General features: G+C 48.1%; 1 protein-coding gene across 1 annotated transcript in view; it reads left to right on the top strand.

Moving 5' to 3' along the window:
* The window catches only part of PPIB (peptidylprolyl isomerase B), a 62,843-nt gene that overhangs the window by 17,984 nt on the left and 25,325 nt on the right, over nucleotides 1–19,534 (top strand). The window contains exon 2 of the mRNA XM_063926347.1: nucleotides 19,415–19,528. Coding sequence (XP_063782417.1) covers nucleotides 19,415–19,528 — 114 coding nt within the window. The remainder of the gene's footprint in view (nucleotides 1–19,414; nucleotides 19,529–19,534) is intronic.

The following is a 19,534-nucleotide window of genomic DNA, read 5'->3' as shown; positions in this document are numbered from 1 at the left end:
AAATATGTTGCGTGGTGTGAGGCCAGGAAGGCCCCTACAGAGAAATTTCAGCTGGGTCGTTTTCTGCACTTCCTACAGTCAGGAGTGACTATGGGCCTAAAATTGGGTTCCATTAAGGTCCAGATTTCGGCTCTGTCGATTTTCTTCCAGAAAGAACTGGCTTCACTGCCTGAAGTTCAGACTTTTGTAAAGGGAGTGCTTCATATTCAGCCCCCTTTTGTGCCTCCTGTGGCACCTTGGGATCTCAATGTGGTATTGAGTTTCCTAAAATCACATTGGTTTGAACCACTTAAAACTGTGGATCTGAAATATCTCACGTGGAAAGTGGTCATGTTATTGGCCTTGGCTTCGGCCAGGCGTGTGTCAGAATTGGCGGCTTTGTCATGTAAAAGCCCTTAACTGATTTTCCATATGGATAGGGCAGAATTGAGGACTCGTCCTCAGTTTCTCCCTAAGGTGGTATCAGCTTTTCACTTGAACCAACCTATTGTGGTGCCTGTGGCTACTAGGGACTTGGAGGATTCCAAGTTACTGGACGTAGTCAGGGCCTTGAAAATTTATGTTTCTAGGACGGCTGGAGTCAGGAAAACTGACTCGCTGTTTATTTTATATGCACCCAACAAGCTGGGTGCACCTGCTTCTAAGCAGACTATCGCACGCTGGATTTGTAGCGCTATTCAGCTGGCGCATTCTGTGGTGGGACTACTGCAGCCTAAATCTGTAAAAGCCCATTCCACAAGGAAGGTGGGCTCATCTTGGGCGGCTGCCCGAGGGGTCTCAGCTTTACAACTTTGCTGAGCTGCTACTTGGTCAGGGGCAAACACGTTTGCAAAATTTTATAAATTTGATACCCTGGCTGAGGAGGACCTGGAGTTCTCTCATTCGGTGCTGCAGAGTCATCCGCACTCTCCCACCCGTTTGGGAGCTTTGGTATAATCCCCATGGTCCTTACGGAGTTCCCAGCATCCACTAGGACGTCAGAAAATAAGAATTTACTCACCGGTAAATCTATTTCTCGTAGTCCGTAGTGGATGCTGGGCGCCCATCCCAAGTGCGGATTGTCTGCAATACTTGTAAATAGTTATTGTTAAAAAATCGGGTTGTTATTGCGAGCCATCTGTTCAGAGGCTCCATTGTTATCATACTGTTAACCGGGGTTCCTATCACGAGTTATATGGTGTGGCTGGTATGAGTCTTACCCGGGATTCAAAATCCTTCCTTATTGTGTCAGCTCTTCCGGGCACAGTGTCCTAACTGAGGCTTGGAGGAGGGTCATAGGGGGAGGAGCCAGTGCACACCAGGTAGACCTAAATCTTTCTTTAGAGTGCCCAGTCTCCTGCGGAGCCCGTCTATTCCCCATGGTCCTTACGGAGTACCCAGCATCCACTACAGACTACGAGAAATAGATTTACCGGTGAGTAAAATCTTTATTTTTTGTTGAAAGCCAATTAACCTACCAGTATATTTATGGATTGTGACAGGAAACCCACGTAAGTATGGGGAGAATATACAAACTCTGCACAGTTAGGGCCGTGGTGGGAATCGGACCAATGACCTCAATGCTGTGAGGCAGTATTGCTAACCATTACACCATCTATATTGCCCGATATATAATTGATGTACCGTATATACTCGAGTATAAGCCGACTTTTTCAGCACTTTTTTTTTTTTTGTGCTGAAAAAGCCACCTCTGCTTGAGTCAGTGCACAGTGACAGGGAGTGCAGTGTGAAGGAGGGACATGGAGCGCACTGCGTGCGGCTCTCCTGTGTCCCTCCTGTATCTGCAGCGGCGGGTCTATTAAAGGAAGTACCTGTTCATGACCTCTGATCACGAACCGGCACTTCCTTTAATAGACCCGCCGGAGATGCAGGAGGGACACAGGAGAGCCGTGCGCTCCGTGTCCCTCCTTCAGAAGACAGCGTGGGATCGACGGAGGGGTAAGTAACAGCACTGGGGGAGCATATTTGGCACTTGGGGAGGGGGCACAACTGGCAGCAGCATGAGGGCATATCTTGCACATCTGGCACTGTGGGGCATATTTGGCAGCATGAGGGCATATCTGGCACTGTGGGGGCATATCTGGCACTGAGGGCTGTGTACGGCTAGAGCTGCATTTCCCACCCTAGTCTTATACTCGAGGCAATAAGTTTTCCCAGGTTTTTGTGGTAAAATTGGGTACCTCGGCTTATATTTGGGTCGACTTATACTCGAGTATATACGGTAAATGAGTATCTAATTCTTGACTTAAGTTAATGAAGGGGAAGATTTTTATTTTTAAGTCCAATACTTCAAAATCAATTTCTTGGCTACAGTGGCGATGACTGTAAGAACTGGAGCCAATTCCAGTTTTCTAATGCCACGATCCCAAACAGTACAGTTCGTAAATAGGCAAGCTATTGGGTTTTCTCTGACGTCCTAGTGGATGCTGGGAACTCCGTAAGGACCATGGGGAATAGCGGCTCCGCAGGAGACTGGGCACAAAAGTAAAGCTTTAGGACTACCTGGTGTGCACTGGCTCCTCCCCCTATGACCCTCCTCCAAGCCTCAGTTAGATTTTTGTGCCCGGCCGAGAAGGGTGCACACTAGGGGCTCTCCTGAGCTTCTTAGTGAAAGTTTTTAGTTTTAGGTTTTTTATTTTCAGTGAGACCTGCTGGCAACAGGCTCACTGCATCGAGGGACTAAGGGGAGAAGAAGCGAACCTGCCTGCTTGCAGCCAGCTTGGGCTTCTTAGGCTACTGGACACCATTAGCTCCAGAGGGACCGAACACAGGCCCAGCCTCTGAGCTCGGTCCCAGAGCCGCGCCGCCGGCCCCCTTACAGAGCCAGAAGAGGTCCGGAAAAATCGGCGTCAGAAGACATCAGTCTTCAACAAGGTAGCGCACAGCACTGCAGCTGTGCGCCATTGTTACTCAGGCACACTTCACACTTCGGTCACTGAGGGTGCAGGGCGCTAGGGGGGGGCGCCCTGAGCAGCAATGTAAACACCTTGGCTGGCATAAATACACCACATATAACCCCCAGGGCTATATGGATGTATTTTAACCCCTGCCAGAACTCACCAAAAAGTGGGAGAAAAGGCCGCCGAGAAGGGGGCGGAGCCTATCTCCTCAGCACACGGGCGCCATTTTCCATCACAGCTCCGCTGGAAGGACGTCTCCCTGACTCTCCCCTGCAGTCCTACACTACAGAAAAGGGTAAAAAAAGAGAGGGGGGCACTAATTTGGCGCAGTTTTAATACTAACAGCAGCTATAAAGCACATTTTATAGTGGTATTCCTGTATATATGTATGTATATATATATATATATATATATATATATATATATATATATATATATATATATATATATATATATATATATATATATAGCGCTGTGGTGTGTGCTGGCATACTCTCCCTCTGTCTCCCCAAAGGGCTAGTGGGGTCCTGTCCTCTATCAGAGCATTCCCTGTGTGTGTGCGGTGTCGGTACGATTGTGTCGACATGTTTGAGGAGGAAAATGAGATGGAGGCGGAGCAATTGCCTATTATAGAGTTGTCACCCCCTAGGGAGTCGACACCTGAGTGGATGAGCTTATGGAAGGAATTGCGTGACAGTGTCAGCTCTTTACGACAGACAGTTGACGACATGAGACAGCCGGCTACTCGGCTTGTGCCTGTCCAGGGGTCTCAAACGCCATCAGGGGCTTTAAAACGCCCATTACCTCAAATGGCAGACACAGACACGGATACTGACAAACGTTACTTCCACTAGGGCCACACGTTACATGATTGAAGCAATGAAAAATGTATTGCATATCTCTGATAATACAAGTACCACTAAAAAGGGTATTATGTTTGGTGAGAAAAAACTGCCTGTAGTTTTTCCTGTATCCGAGGAATTAAATGAAGTGTGTGATGAGGCGTGGGTTTCCCCCGATAAAAAACTGATAATTCCTAAAAGGTTATTGGCATCGTACCCTTTCCCGCCAGAGGATAGGGCACGTTGGGAAACACCCCCTAGGGTGGATAAAGCGCTCACACGCTTGTCTAAACAGGTAGCACTACCCTCTCCTGATACGGCCGCCCTAAAGGAACCTGCCGATAGAAAGCTGGAGAATATCCTAAAATGTATATACACTCACACGGGTGTTTATACTGTGACCAGCAATCGCCTCAGCCTGGATGTGCAGTGCGGGCCTGGCGTGGTCGGATTCCCTGACTGAAAATATTGATACCCTAGATAGGGACAGTATATTACTGACTATAGAGCATTTGAAGGATGCATTTCTATATATGCGTGATGCACAGAGGGATATTTGCCGACTGGCATCAAGAGTTAGCGCGCTGTCCATTTCTGCAAGAAGAGGTTTATGGACGCGGCAGTGGTCAGGTGATGCGGATTCTAAAAGGCACATGGAAGTATTGCCTTATAAGGGGGAGGAGTTATTTGGGGTAGGTCTATCAGACCTGGTAGCCACGGCAACTGCTGGAAATCCACATTTTTACCCCAGGTAGCTTCTCAACCTAAGAAGACGCCGTATTATCAGGCGCAGTCCTTTCGGCCCCATAAGGGCAAAAGGCGCCTCATTTCTGCCCCGTGGCAGAGGGAGAGGAAAAAGGCTGCAACAAACAGCCAGTTCCCAGGAACAAAAGCCCTCTCCCGCCTCCGCAAAATCCTCAGCATGACGCTGGGGCTTTACAAGCGGACTCAGGCACGGTGGGGGCCCGTCTCCAGAAGTTCAGTGCGCAGTGGGCCCACTCGCAAGTGGACCCCTGGATCCTTCAGGTGGTATCTCAGGGGTACAAATTGGAATTCGAGACGTCTCCCCCTCGCCGTTTTCTAAAGTCTGCTTTACAGACGTCTCCCTCAGACAGGGAGGCAGTATTGGAAGCCATTCACAAGCTATATTCCCAGCAGGTGATAATCAAGGTACCCCTCCTACAACAGGGAAAGGGGTACTATTCCACACTATTTGTGGTACCGAAGCCGGACGGCTCGGTGAGACCAATTTTAAACCTAAAATCCTTGAACACTTACATACAAAGGTTCAAATTCAAGATGGAGTCACTCAGAGCAGTGATTGCAAACCTGGAAGAAGGGGACTATATGGTGTCTCTGGACATCAAAGATGCTCACCTACATGTCCCAATTTACCCTTCTCACCAAGGGTACCTCAGGTTTGTGGTACAGAACTGTCACTATCCGTTTCAGACGCTGCCATTTGGATTGTCCATGGCACCCCGGGTCTTTACCAAGGTAATGGCCGAAATGATGATACTCCTTCGAAGGAAGGGAGTTTTAGTTATCCCTTACTTGGACGATCTCCTGATAAGAGCAAGATCCAGGGAACAGTTGGAAGTAGGAGTAGCACTATCTCAGATAGTGCTGCGCCAGCACGGTTGGATTCTCAATATTCCAAAATCGCAGCTGATTCCGACGACACGACTTCTATTCCTAGGGATGATCCTGGACACAGTCCAGAAAAAGGTGTTTCTCCCGGAGGAGAAAGCCAGGGAGTTATCCGAACTAGTCAGAAATCTCCTAAAACCAGGCCAAGTCTCAGTGCATCAATGCACAAGGGTCCTGGGAAAGATGGTGGCTTCTTACGAAGCAATCCCATTCGGCAGATTCCACGCAAGAACCTTCCAGTGGGATCTGCTAGACAAATGGTCCAGGTCGCATCTTCAGATGCATCAGCGGATAATCTTGTCACCAAGGACAAGGGTGTCTCTCCTGTGGTGGTTGCAGAGTGCTCATCTTCTAGAGGGCCGCAGATTCGGCATTCAGGACTGGGTCCTGGTGACCACGGATGCCAGCCTGAGAGGCTGGGGAGCAGTCACACAGGGAAGAAATTTCCAGGGCTTGTGGTCAAGCCTGGAGACATCACTTCACATAAATATCCTGGAGCTACGGGCCATCTACAATGCTCTAAGCCTAGCAAGACCTCTGCTTCAAGGTCAGCCGGTGCTGATCCAGTCAGACAACATCACGGCAGTCGCCCACGTAAACAGACAGGGCGGCACAAGAAGCAGGAGGGCAATGGCAGAAGTTGCAAGGATTCTTCGCTGGGCGGAAAATCATGTCATAGCACTGTCAGCAGTGTTCATTCCGGGAGTGGACAACTGGGAAGCAGACTTCCTCAGCAGACACGACCTCCACCCGGGAGAGTGGGGACTTCACCCAGAAGTCTTCCACATGATTGTGAACCGTTGGGAAAAACCAAAGGTGGACATGATGGCGTCCCGCCTCAACAAAAAACTAGACTGGTATTGCGCCAGGTCAAGGGACCCTCAGGCAATAGCTGTGGACGCTCTGGTAACACCGTGGGTGTACCAGTCGGTGTATGTGTTCCCTCCTCTGCCTCTCATACCCAAGGTACTGAGAATCATAAGAAGGAGAGGAGTAAGGACTATACTCGTGGCTCCGGATTGGCCAAGAAGGACTTGGTACCCGGAACTTCAAGAGATGCTCACAGAGGACCCGTGGCCTCTACCTCTAAGAAGGGACCTGCTCCAGCAGGGGCCCTGTCTGTTCCAAGACTTACCGCGGCTGCGTTTGACGGCATGGCGGTTGAACGCCGGATCCTGAAGGAAAAAGGCATTCCGGATGAAGTCATCCCTACCCTGATCAAAGCCAGGAAGGATGTAACCGTACAGCATTATCACCGTATTTGGCGTAAATATGTTGCGTGGTGCGAGGCCAGGAAGGCCCCTGCAGAGGAATTTCAACTGGGTCGTTTCCTGCATTTCCTGCAAACAGGACTGTCTATGGGCCTAAAATTAGGGTCCATTAAGGTTCAAATTTCGGCCCTGTCGATTTTCTTCCAGAAAGAACTGGCTTCAGTTCCTGAAGTTCAGACGTTTGTCAAGGGGGTACTGCATATACAGCCTCCTTTTGTGGCACCTTGGGATCTCAATGTAGTTTTGGGGTTCCTAAAATCACATTGGTTTGAACCACTCACCACTGTGGACTTAAAATATCTCACATGGAAAGTGGTAATGCTGTTGGCCCTGGCTTCAGCCAGGCGTGTCTCAGAATTGGCGGCTTTATCCTATAAAAGCCCTTACCTAATTTTTCATACGGACAGGGCAGAATTGAGGACTCGTCCTCAATTTCTCCCTAAGGTGGTTTCAGCGTTTCACTTGAACCAGCCTATTGTGGTACCTGCGGCTACTAGGGACTTGGAGGACTCCAAGTTGCTGGACGTAGTCAGGGCCCTAAAAATATGTTTCCAGGACGGCTGGAGTCAGAAAATCTGACTCGCTGTTTATCCTGTATGCACCCAACAAACTGGGTGCTCCTGCTTCTAAGCAGACCATTGCTCGTTGGATTTGTAGTACAATTCAGCTTGCACATTCTGTGGCAGGCCTGCCACAGCCAAAATCTGTAAAAGCCCATTCCACAAGGAAGGTGGGCTCATCTTGGGTGGCTGCCCGAGGGGTCTCTGCTTTACAACTTTGCCGAGCAGCTACTTGGTCAGGGGCAAACACGTTTGCTAAATTCTACAAATTTGATACCCTGGCTGAGGAGGACCTGGAGTTCTCTCATTCGGTGCTGCAGAGTCATCCGCACTCTCCCGCCCGTTTGGGAGCTTTGGTATAATCCCCATGGTCCTTACGGAGTTCCCAGCATCCACTAGGACGTCAGAAAATAAGAATTTACTTACCGATAATTCTATTTCTCGTAGTCCGTAGTGGATGCTGGGCTCCCATCCCAAGTGCGGATTGTCTGCAATACTTGTACATAGTTATTGTTACAAAAATCGGGTTATTATTGTTGTGAGCCATCTTTTCAGAGGCTCCTCTGTTATCATGCTGTTTACTGGGTTCAGATCACAGGTTGTGCGGTGTGATTGGTGTGGCTGGTATGAGTCTTACCCGGGATTCAAAATCCTTCCTTATTGTGTACGCTCGTCCGGGCACAGTATCCTAACTGAGGCTTGGAGGAGGGTCATAGGGGGAGGAGCCAGTGCACACCAGGTTGTCCTAAAGCTTTACTTTTGTGCCCTGTCTCCTGCGGAGCCGCTATTCCCCATGGTCCTTACGGAGTTCCCAGCATCCACTACGGACTACGAGAAATAGAATTATCGGTAAGTAAATTCTTATTTTTAGAAACATTCAAAGTGAAAATTTAATTTAAGGACTCCAAAATACCGCATCTTCAAGCATGCAGTGATTACTCCCATTTTAAAAAAACAAAATTCTGACCCTAATGCTCTCTCAAACTACCGCCCTATCTCTCGGCTCCCTTGTCTCTCTAAGCTACTTGAGAGACTTGCCTACACTCGACTCACACACTTTCTTAACTCATACACTTTGTTGGACCCACTTCAGTCAGGCTTCCGTTCCCAACATTCCACAGAGACAGCACTGACGGTAGTGACCAAATCATTAACCACTTTAAAGTCTAAAGGCCACTACTCACTACTTATTCTTCTAGATCTTTCTGCTGCATTTGACACTGTGTAGACCACTCTCTTCTCATACAGACACTACAATCCCTAGGTCTTAAAGACACAGCCCTTTCTTGGTTCCTATCGTACCTATCTAATCGCTCCTTCAGTGTTCGCTTCTCTGAATTTACCTCCTCTTCGCTACCTCTTTCAGTTGGAGTACCGCAAGGCTCAGTCTTGGGTCCTCTGCTTTTCTCTATCTATACCTCATCTCTTGGTAAACTAATCAGCTCTTTTGGTTTTCAGTATCATCTGTACGCAGATGATACTCAAATCTACCTATCCTCCCCTGACTTGTCCCTATCTGTACTGGACCGTGTCACTGAATGCCTTTCTGCCATCTCATCCTGGATGACATCTCGCCACCTCAAACTTAATATTTCAAAGACAGAGTTAATTATATTTCCACCAGCCAATAGTAGGTACCAACCTGATATCTCTATCACTGTTGAAAACTCGACTATCTACCCTACCCCACAAGCTCGCTGCCTAGGTGTCATCCTTGACTCTGATCTGTCCTTTGTTCCCCACATTCAATCTGTCTCAAGATCATGTTGCATGCATCTAAAAAACATATCCAAAATACGACCATACCTTACACAAGACACTGCTAAAACTAATCCACGCTCTCATTATCTCCCGCATTGATTATTGCAATAGTCTCCTAACTGGTCTTCCCAAAACAAGACTCTCACCACTACAATCCATTCTGAATGCAGTGGCGAGGCTTATCTTCCTCGCTAGACGTTCATCGTCTGCAGATCCACTCTCAGTCCCTCCATTGGTTACCTGTACTCTACCGCATTTAATATAAAATACTTTTACTCACACACAAGGCCATTAACCAAACTACACCAACGTACATCACTTCGCTTATCACAAAATATCTCCCAACCCGACCTCTTTGCTCTTCACAAGACCTGCGTCTCTCATCCACACTCATTACTCGCTCCCACTCACGACTGCAGGACTTTCATCGGGCTGCACCCACTCTGTGGAATGCCCTACCACGCACAATAAGACTCTCCAAACCTTCAAGCGTTCCCTCAAAACTCACCTCTTTAGGCAAGCGTATCAAATTCCTGAACCACCCACATAACTTTCATAAACCTTCCTATCAAATTACATCCACTCTGTACAGTCCACACATATCCTCACATGTCTTCTCATTCTATGCAATAGATGGCACTTTTCCTTGTGTACATATGCCTATTTCCCTATAAATTGTAAGCTTGCGAGCAGGGCCTTCCTACCTCTGACTGTTATCACCCAGTTTGTTATTGTTTCAAATTGTAAAGCGCAGCGGAATTTGCTGCGCTATATAAGAAACTTAATAAATAAATAAATTGCCAAAAATTATGGAAGAACAAAGTTCCCTGTAATGTACGTTTCTCTTCCGTCCTAGAGGATGCTGGGGTCCATTTAGTATCATGGGGTATAGACTGGTCCTTTGGGAGCCACTGGCACTTTAAGAGTTTAATAGTGTGGGCTGGCCCCTCCCTCTATGCCCCTCCTACCAGACTCGGTTTAGAAAATGTGCCCGGAGGAACCGGTCACAGCTAGGGGAGCTCTTAGGAGTTTTTCTAGTTTTATTATTTTCTGTGTTTAGTTAGGTACAGGCAGGCTGCTGGCAACAGCCTCACTGCTTCGTGGGGAGGTAGTAGGAACCAACTCTTGAAGTTAATGGTTCTCTATCTCCGCTAGGAGGGGGGAGGGAGGAGGAGGGAGTCTAGTTTCCTGCCATTGCCTCCACCGGTACCAAGACGGAAATACTCTGGTCCGGCGTTAAAATCCTTTAGACTTCAGTCCTTTCAAGGCTGTGGTAGAGAAACAGCCACGCCTTGTAACGCCAGGGTGCTAAAGTCACCAACAAGCCAGTGGCTTGACGGGCTCCCAGGCCATCTCGGATTTCCAATTGTGGGAGCGCGCCTTCAGACGTTACATTTGCCGGGATTCCAGACATCCACTGATGGATGTATCCGCAATTTAGTGTTAAAAGAAAGCTGTCTCCCGCCACTGCGCATTTTCAAGACAGGACTGCCTCTGTCGGACGACAAGAAGGCGTTTTGGCAGATTGCCATTCAGTCTCTTCTGGATTCAGCAGTTTTTAATTTCACGACACCAACAAGGTCAGGGTTATTATTCCCGTCTGTTTGTGGTACTGAAGCCGGAGGGCTCCGTCACAGTCTCAATCAGTAAGTCACTTACTACAGATTGAAGATGGAATTTCTGCGGTCAGTAATTGCAGATTTGGAGCCACAAGATTGCATGATTGCGCTTGATATCAAGGATGCGTACTTACACATTCCGATTTGGTCACCTCATCAGAGGTTTGCATCATCTTGCGGTTTGCAATACGCCACAACCATTAACAGTTTCAGGCTCTACCGTTTGGCCTCTCGTCAGCGCCTCGGTTATTCACCAAAGTGATGTCTGTGATGATAGCTCATCTCAGATCCCTGGCAGTGACAATCGTTCCGTACTTAGACGATCTGCTCATAAAAGCTCCGTCTCAACAGATGCTCCTCCAACTTGCGCTGCTAACGTACACCACGGTTGGAGTGTCAACTTCAAGAAATCGCATCTAATTCCGGCTCAACGACTTTAATTCCTAGGTATGATTCTCGATACGGTAAATCAAAGAATTTACCTACTACAACAGAAAGTACAGATTATTCGCCATCTGGTACAATTAGTGCTCAAGCCACGCACACTCTCGGTACATTTGTGTATTCGCCTATTAGGAACAATGGTGGTGGCTTTCGAAGCGCTTCAGTTCGGAAGATTTCACTCGCGTCCATTTCAACAGCATGTGCTCGCACAGTGGTCTGCCTCGCTTCTGCAGATTCCCGACAGGGTGAGGTTGTCGCCAAGGGCGAGGGTCTCTACTTTGGGGCTCAAGGTACACAATTTAACCGCAGACGGCGGCTGGAATTGAATAATTCTAACTGCGAACGAAAGTCTCAGGTTGGGGAGCTGTAGTTCAAAATTGTCAGCGACAGGGTCTCTGGGCGGATCACGACAGATTGCTGTCTATAAATGTCCTGGAACTCAGCGCAATTTACAATGCACTACGACAAGCAGTACACATGCTTCGCTCTCTGACTGTCTAAGTGCAGTCAGACAACGCGACGGCAGTCGCATACATCAACAACCAAGGAGGAACAAGAAGCCGCATGGCAATGCGGGAAGTAGCTCGAATCCTCAATTGGCCAGAATACCACCAGGTGATATTGTCGGCAGGGTTCATTCCGGGAGTGGACAACTGGGAGGCGGATTATCTCAGCCGTCGGGATTTTCATCCAGGAGACTGGGCATTAAATCCAGAGGTGTTTCACATGTTGGTCCACAGGTGGGGTTACCCTCAGGTGGACCTGATGGCATCTCGCCACAATTACCAAACGCCCCAGTATGTGTCCAGAACAAGAGATCCAAAGGCAGTGGCGGTGGATGCTCTCGCAATCGCGTGGCCGTACAGCCTCGTGTATCTGTTTCCGCTGCTCTCTCTGTTGCTAAAACGGATCAAAAGCGAGTCCGTCAGTCATACTAGTGGTGCCTCATTGGTCTCTGATCTCCGCGGACTACTCGCAGACGATCCTTGGCCGCTCCTACTACGTCCAGACCTGTTACAACATGGTCCGTTCTTTTACCCCGATTTAGCGCGGCTGCGTTTGACGGGGTGGCTGTTGAGACCGCCCTCTTAAGAAGAGAGGGCATTCCAGTATCGGTTATACCAACCATGTTACGAGCTAGGAAGCCGGTTACGGCAGCTCATTATTACAGAATTTGGCGTGCCTATATAGGTTGGTGTGAAGCTCGGAAGTTTCCGACATCATCTTTCAAGTTATCCCGTCTTTTGTAATTTCTACAGATGGGGTTAGATGGAGGACTGCGTTTATCTACACTAAAGGTGCAGGTATCTGCGTTGTCAATTTATTTTCAAAGACGATTGGCTCTATTGCCGTCGGTACACACTTTTCTACAAGGTGTCCTCAGAGTACAGCCTCCATTCATTCCACCTACAGCGCCATGGGACTTGAATCTGGTTTTAGATTTCTTACAGTCTTCATATTTTGAACCCTTACAGCAAGTGGATATAAAGTTTCTCACTTGGATAACAATTTTTCTTCTAGCCTTAGCTTCGGCAAGGTGTGTTTCAGATTTGGGTGCCTTGTCATGCAAGCCACCGTATTTGGTGTTTCATGATGACAGAGCGGAACTTCGGACAAATCCCGCTTTCTTACCAAAGGTAGTGTCATCTTTTCACATCAATCAACCAATAGTAGTTCCTGTGTTGACAGCACATTCTGGAACTCTGGATGTGGTACGCGCATTACGCGTTTATGTATCCCGAACGTCTACAGTACGTAAGACGGATACGTTGTTTGTTCTCTATGATGCTGCCAAGATGGGTTGGCTAGCTTCTAAGCAGACCATATCCAGATGGATAAAACTGACTATACGTCAGGCTTACCTTAATGCTAGGTTACAGCCGCCTACATCAGTAACAACTCATTCCACACGTTCTGTGGAAACTTCATGGCCAGCTGGTCGTGGAGCTTCTACGACGCAGCTTTGCCGTGCGGCTACATGGTCTTCAGTGCACACGTTTGTGCGCTTTTACAAGTTTGATACGTTTTGCGGCATCAGCATCTAGCTTTGGCCGCCTAGTGTTACAGGTGTCAAACAGCTCTCCCGCTCACGGGGGAAGCTTTGGTACGTCCCAAGAGTACTCCAGTGACCCCTAGTGGATGAAAAAGAAAATAGGATTTTGGTACTTACAAGGTAAATCCTTTTCTTTGAATCCATAGGGGGCACTGGATGCCCACTCAGAGCAGTTTTACCTGGTTTGTAGTAAGCTCAGGGGATCTTATGGTAACACATTTTCACCGACTGGTTCAAATTATAAAGTTCTATCGGTTATGGTGTCAACTGTTTAGTTGTCAGTAACGTTGTGTCAACTTTGTTGTTGTCCGTTATGTTATTTGTAATTCTCCATTGTCAACCTCTCTATAGTCCCTGTTCGGCTCAGTAAAAAACACTGAGGTACTCGGGGATATGGAGGGGTGGAGAGTTCTAAATTTAAATATTCAGTGCCCTGTTTCCTGCGGAAGCCGTCCATATCCCAAGAGTACTCCAGTGCCCCCTATGGATTCAAAGAAAAGAATTTACCTGGTAAGTACCAAAATCCTATTTTTTAAAGTTATCCACGTTTGTTTATTAATATTGGAGAAACATTCTTTAGCGCCAGTACCTTCTTTCTTTTCATGCGCTCTGGAAGGCTCAGTGGCACTCGGTGAACGACGCTGTGAGGGGCATCGTGGGCCGGCGCAAACGCCCTACACTGGTCAAAGACTGCTAATGGGCTAATCCCACTGTTGGCTACAAAATACCTCAGGCCAGTATAAACAGCTTAGTGCGGGAAGACGTGCCATTACAGGGGACGGGACTTCTCAGAGCGGATCCAGCACTCTCCAGCGCCATTTTCTCCCTGCAGATCATTAGAAAGAGAAGCTGATGGGGAGCGCTGCCCTCCACATAACTCCAGCATACCTCTGCAGTACCAGGGTGTTATAGACGGGGGGGGAAGAGTGATTATAGAACTTATTACCCTATAAAGGTTAATTGGTCAGCGCCGGGCTTTTATCATATTAACTGCCTACTGGGGCGCTGTTTGGCTGGCTCCTTATACTCTGACTCTCTGATGGTACTCTGGGGAAAACTGTCTGACATTTTCCTGTGTGTGTGTAAGTCTGTATATCTCACATTACCATGTCTAAGGGCTCTGTGTCCTGTGCTGCAGAGTGTGTATCTTCTCCTGAAGTCTATTCCATGTACTCAGGACTGCAATATGCCTTCTGAGTCCAAACCCCCATGGGTGGATTCTATAAGGGGAATGATATCCCAGATTTCATCTAGGATGTCGCATAATGAGAAAGAATTGCAGGTTTTGAGGAAATCTGTAGAGGGTTTCAAGTATTCAGCTCCCACTACCTCATCTAGGACCCCTACTACATACCCGAAAAAGCGTGCTCTTGCCCAGATAATGCAAGCTGACACGCATACTGACTGATGCAGGGGACGGTGAGGGGGAGATGCATCCCTGGCTAATGGGGTGCAAATACTGATTGAGGCCATTTGGGACATTTTACACATTATGGAGAAAGTACCTGAGCAGGTAGAGGAGGCTTACTTTACAGAAAAAAAGAAATCCTCCCTTGCCTTCCCTGCTTCTAAGGAGTTAAGCTCCTTGTTTGAAAAATCCAGAGAAAAAATTCAAGATCCCAAGAGAGGTTCTCTATGCGTTTCCTTTTCCTGAAGAGGACAGAAAAAAAAAGTGGGAAAACCTGCCTATAGTAGACGCTTCTGTATCTAGGTTGTCTAAAAAGGTGGTTTTACCTGTCCCTGGTTCAACCACTTTGAAAGAGCCGGCTGACTGCAAGATTGAGACTACGCTCAAATCACTATACACTGCTACATGTGTAGCTTTAAGGCCCACTATTGCTTGTGCGTGGATTTCTAAAGCCATAGTAAAGTGGTCAGGAACAATACTAGAGGAATTGGATACTATGGATAGGAGTGACATTGAATTGTTTTTGCATCGCATACAGGATTCTGCGGGTTTCATGGTGAAGGCCATGAAGGACCGTGGCCTGCTTAATGCAAGGGCTTCTTCCATGGCTGTCTCGGCACGCAGAGGACTCTGGCTGCGCCAATGGTCTGCGGATGCAGAATCCAAGAAAAGTGTGGAGCACCTACCCTTCACGGGTCAGGCTCTGTTTGGGGACGCATTGGATGCACGGCAATTGCGGGTAAGTCAACCTTCCTTCGCTCAGCAACACCACAGACTAGGAAATCTTATCCTACGTCTACAATGCAGTCCTTTCGGACCGTGAAAGTCCAAACCCCCTTCAACTTTCTTTAGAGGAGGTCGGGGGAAATCCAGAAAACCTGCACCAACAGGTTCACAGGAACAGAGACCAGGTACTGCTTCCTCCGAGTCTTCAGCATGACGGTGGACCTCCCAGCCTGGAGATCGGGCAGGTGGGAGTAAGAGATTTCAGTCGCATCTGGACGTCCTCTTTCCTAGACCCCTGGGTAAAAGATATTGTTGCCCAGTGGTACAGACTGGAGTTTCAGGAACTCCCACCTCACAGATTCTTCAAATCAGGCTTACCAGCTTTGTTGATAGAAAGTGCTATCCTACAGGAAGCCATTCACAAATTGGTGCAAACAAATGTCATTGTTCCTGTTCCACCTCGCCTAAAAACCAAGAGTTATTACTCAAACCTGTTTGTGGTACCAAAACTAGATGGTTCGGTAGGGCCGATATTAAATCTAAAATCATTGAACCCCTTCTTGCGGGAATTCAAATTCGAGATGTAGTCTCTGAGCACGGTGATCTCTGGTTTGGAGGAGGGGAAATTTCTGGTATCCCGGGATATCAAAGATGCGTACTTTCACGTTCCGATCTGACTTCCTCACCAGGCTTATCTGAGATTTGCACTGCTGGACTGTCACTATCCGTTCCAGGCGCTGCCATTTGGCCTCCACAGCACAGAGGGTGTTCACCAAGGTCATGGCAGAGATGATGCTACTCCTTCGCAAGCAGGGAGTGAACATAATTCCTTGTCTGGACGATCTATTGATTAAAGCATTTTCCACGGAGAAGCTGTTACAGAGCATTGCTCTCAACTCGTTTACTCCAGGATCATGGGTAGATCCTGAAACTTCCAAAGTCACATTTGTAGCTGACAAGGAGACTGTCCTTTTCCTGGGGATGATTCTCGACCCTGAAGTGCAGAGGGTTTTTCTCACGGTGGAGAAAGCATTGGTAATCCGCTCAATGGTCCGGGATGTCCTGAAGCCTCCCCGGGTATCTGTTCATCAATGCATTCGCCTTCTGGGGAAGATGGTTGCCTCTTACGAGGCTCTACAGTATGGAAGACTTCATGCACAGTCTTTCCAATTGAATCTCCTGGACAAATGGTCGGGATCTCCTCTTCACATGCACCAGCAAATACGCCTGTTGCTGAAAGCCAGAATTTCACTCCTCTGGTGGCTGTAAATTTCTCACCTTCTTGAGGGCTGCAGGTTCGGGATTCGGAATTTGATCCTTCTAACCACGGATGCAAGTCTCAGAGGTTGGTGAGCAGTCACCCAAGGGGAAAACTCCCAAGGAAGTGGTCAAGTCTGGAATCCATCCTTCCGATAAACATTCTGGAACTGAGGGCCGTGTACTACGGCTGCCTACGAGCGGCACATCTTCTCCAAGATCAGGACACGATCTCCTCCATCCAGGAGAATAGGGCCTCCAGCTGGAAGTATTCGCAGAGGTAACAGGCCGATACGGTGTACCTCAGTTAGAAACGAGTTCAGGCGATCCTCATTGCTCTGGACTGGCCAAGAAGTGCTTGGTACGTGGATCTTCTGGAATTACTGCTGGTGGATCCGAGGCCTCTTCCTCCTTGCGAGGACCTTCTGCAACAGGATCGTTCGTCTATCGAGACTTACCACGGCTACATTTGACTGCATGGAGGTTGAACGCCAGATCTTGGCTCGGAAAGCCATTCCGAACAAAGTTATTCCTACTCTGATCCAGGCTAGGAAGGGAGAGACGTCTAGACATTACCATCGGATTTGGAAAAAGTATGCGTCTTGGTGTGAATCCAAGGAGTTTTAACTAGGACGGCTTCTCCTTTTTCTGCAGGCAGGTGTAGATGTGGGCCTACACTTGGGCTCCATCAAGGTCCAGATTTCGGCCTTGTCCATTTTATTTATTTATAGATATAAAAAAAAATTTATATTTATTTTTTTTTTCCCCCAGAAACAATTGGCTGCTCTCCCTGAGGTTGACATTCTTGAAAGGGGTTCTGAACATCCAGCCACCCTTTGTGCCTCCTGCGGCACCTTTGGGATCTTAATGTGGTGCTGCAGTTCCTGCAATTGGATTGGTTCGAGCCTTTACAGTAGGTTGAGGTCGAGTTTCTCACTTGGAAGGCGGTCACACGGGACCAGTACGAAATCCTGCCGGACGGGATCCCGGCGATCTGAATACAGACACCGGAATCCCGACCGGCACAATCCTGACGGGGGCAAGCGCAACGCAGCCCCTTGCGGGCTCGCGCTCGCCACGCTGTGGGCACGGTGTCTCGCTATGCTCGGCACACTATTATTATTTTTTCTTCCTCTATGGGTGTCGTGGACACCCACAGAGGGAGAATGTCGGGATTGTGCCGGTCGGGATTCTGGTGTCTGTATTCCGACCGCCGGGATTCCGTCCGGCGGGATCTTGACCGCATCCCGGTCACACTGTTGGCATTAGCTTCTGCTAGGCGTGTGTCTGAATTGGGGGCATTGTCCTGCAAAAGCCCCTACTTGATTTTCCATGAGGATAGAGCTGAGCTCAGAACGCGTCAGCAGTTTCTTCCAAAGGTTGTGTCGGTTTTTCATATCAACCAACCTATTGTGGTGCCAGTGGCTAATGACTCCTCAATTACCTCAAAAAACATTCTGTTAAGGTCCACTCTACTCGTAAGGTGGGTTCTTCCTGGGCGGGTGCACGGGGTGTCTCTGGTCGAACACGTTTGCTCAGTTCTGCAAGTTCGATGCTTTTGGCTTCGAAGGACCTAAAGTTTGGTCCATCAGTTCTGCAGTAGCCTCCGAGCTCTCTCTCCCGTACTGCGAGCTTTGGTACATCCCCATGGTACTAATGTGGACCCCAGCATCCTCTAAGACAGGCTTTTTCAACCAGTGTGCCCTGTGCCGCGACCAGTTGCAAGGTGTGCCGCGGAGCCAGAGCAGCTTCCTGCACCTTCAGAGTAAAACTGTTGGCCCGGGCTTTTAGAGGATCTGTCATGCTTCGGCCATGACCTATGCCTTGAAAACAATGTGATATCATAGGTCACAGCCGCCGCGTCTCACCACCCAGCCAGCCCACCCGCCTGCATACACATCTTCCAGTTCCGCCTGCATACACAGCTTTCCTTGCCCACCCACATCCACACTTGCCCGACCGCCTGCTGCTCAGTATTCGCAGAACTCCACCATGAACAGCCCCCGCCACTGAGGGACAGGGAGGAGGACAGCTGATATTTGTTATTTTATTTCTCCTGTGGGGAGCATAAGAATTTATGGGGGGAACAATATGAATAATTCATGTGGGGAGCAATAAGATTTATGTGGAGAGAAATGTGATTGTTTTTTACTGTGCGGGCCAGTGTGTGTGTGTGTGTGTGTGTGTGTGTGTGTGTGTGTGTGTGTGTGTGTGTGTGTTTTTTTCTGTGGGGAACTGATGGTGTGCCTTGGCAATTTTAAAATATTATTCGGTGTGCCGTGAATAAAGGTTGAAAATCACTGCTCTAGGACGTAAGAGAAAATAGTATTTTAATTACCTACCAGTAAATCCTTTTCTCGTAGTCCGTAGAGGATGCTGGGTGCCAACCCGGCGCTTCGTTTTCCTGCGGTTGTTACTTGGTTCGGTACTACCTTGTTACTTGGTTTAGTACTGTATTCAGCTGTTGCGGAGTTGTTCAGGCTGGTTGGCCTGGTTTGCCTTGTGTGCGCTGGTGTGAATCTCACCACTATCTGTATTTCCTTCTATCGAAGTATGTCAGTCTCCTCGGGCACAGTTTCTATATGGAGTCTGGTAGGAGGGGCATAGAGGGAGGAGCCAGCCCACACTCAAACTCTTAAAGTGCCCATGGCTCCTAGTGAACAAGTCTATACCTCATGGTACTAATGTGGACCCCAGCATCCTCTCTGGACTACGAGAAAAGGATTCACTGGTAGGTAATTAAAATCCTATTTTTTGGGGGTTACTTGATATCCTGTTTGCTGTAGTGTCTGCTGTAGTTAAATTATGACGTTAATGCCAGTTACTATTCTCTTTCTTTCTAATTTACCGACCTACTACTGAAACACACATCCTAATTAATCTGTGACGCTGACCTGACCTGTTTGTTTATTTATCTCTACAGGTGTTCTTTGATATTAACATTGGAGATGAGCCTGCCGGGCGTTTAGTGATTGGCCTTTTTGCCAAAACTGTTCCCAAAACTGTCGAAAATTTTGTAGCACTGGCAACTGGGGAGGTGAGT

Source organism: Pseudophryne corroboree, chromosome 6 (assembly GCF_028390025.1).
Source record: "Pseudophryne corroboree isolate aPseCor3 chromosome 6, aPseCor3.hap2, whole genome shotgun sequence".
Taxonomy (NCBI): Eukaryota; Metazoa; Chordata; class Amphibia; order Anura; family Myobatrachidae; genus Pseudophryne; species Pseudophryne corroboree.
Note: the sequence above shows the minus strand (reverse complement) of the source record. Positions and strands in the feature narration are given on the sequence as shown.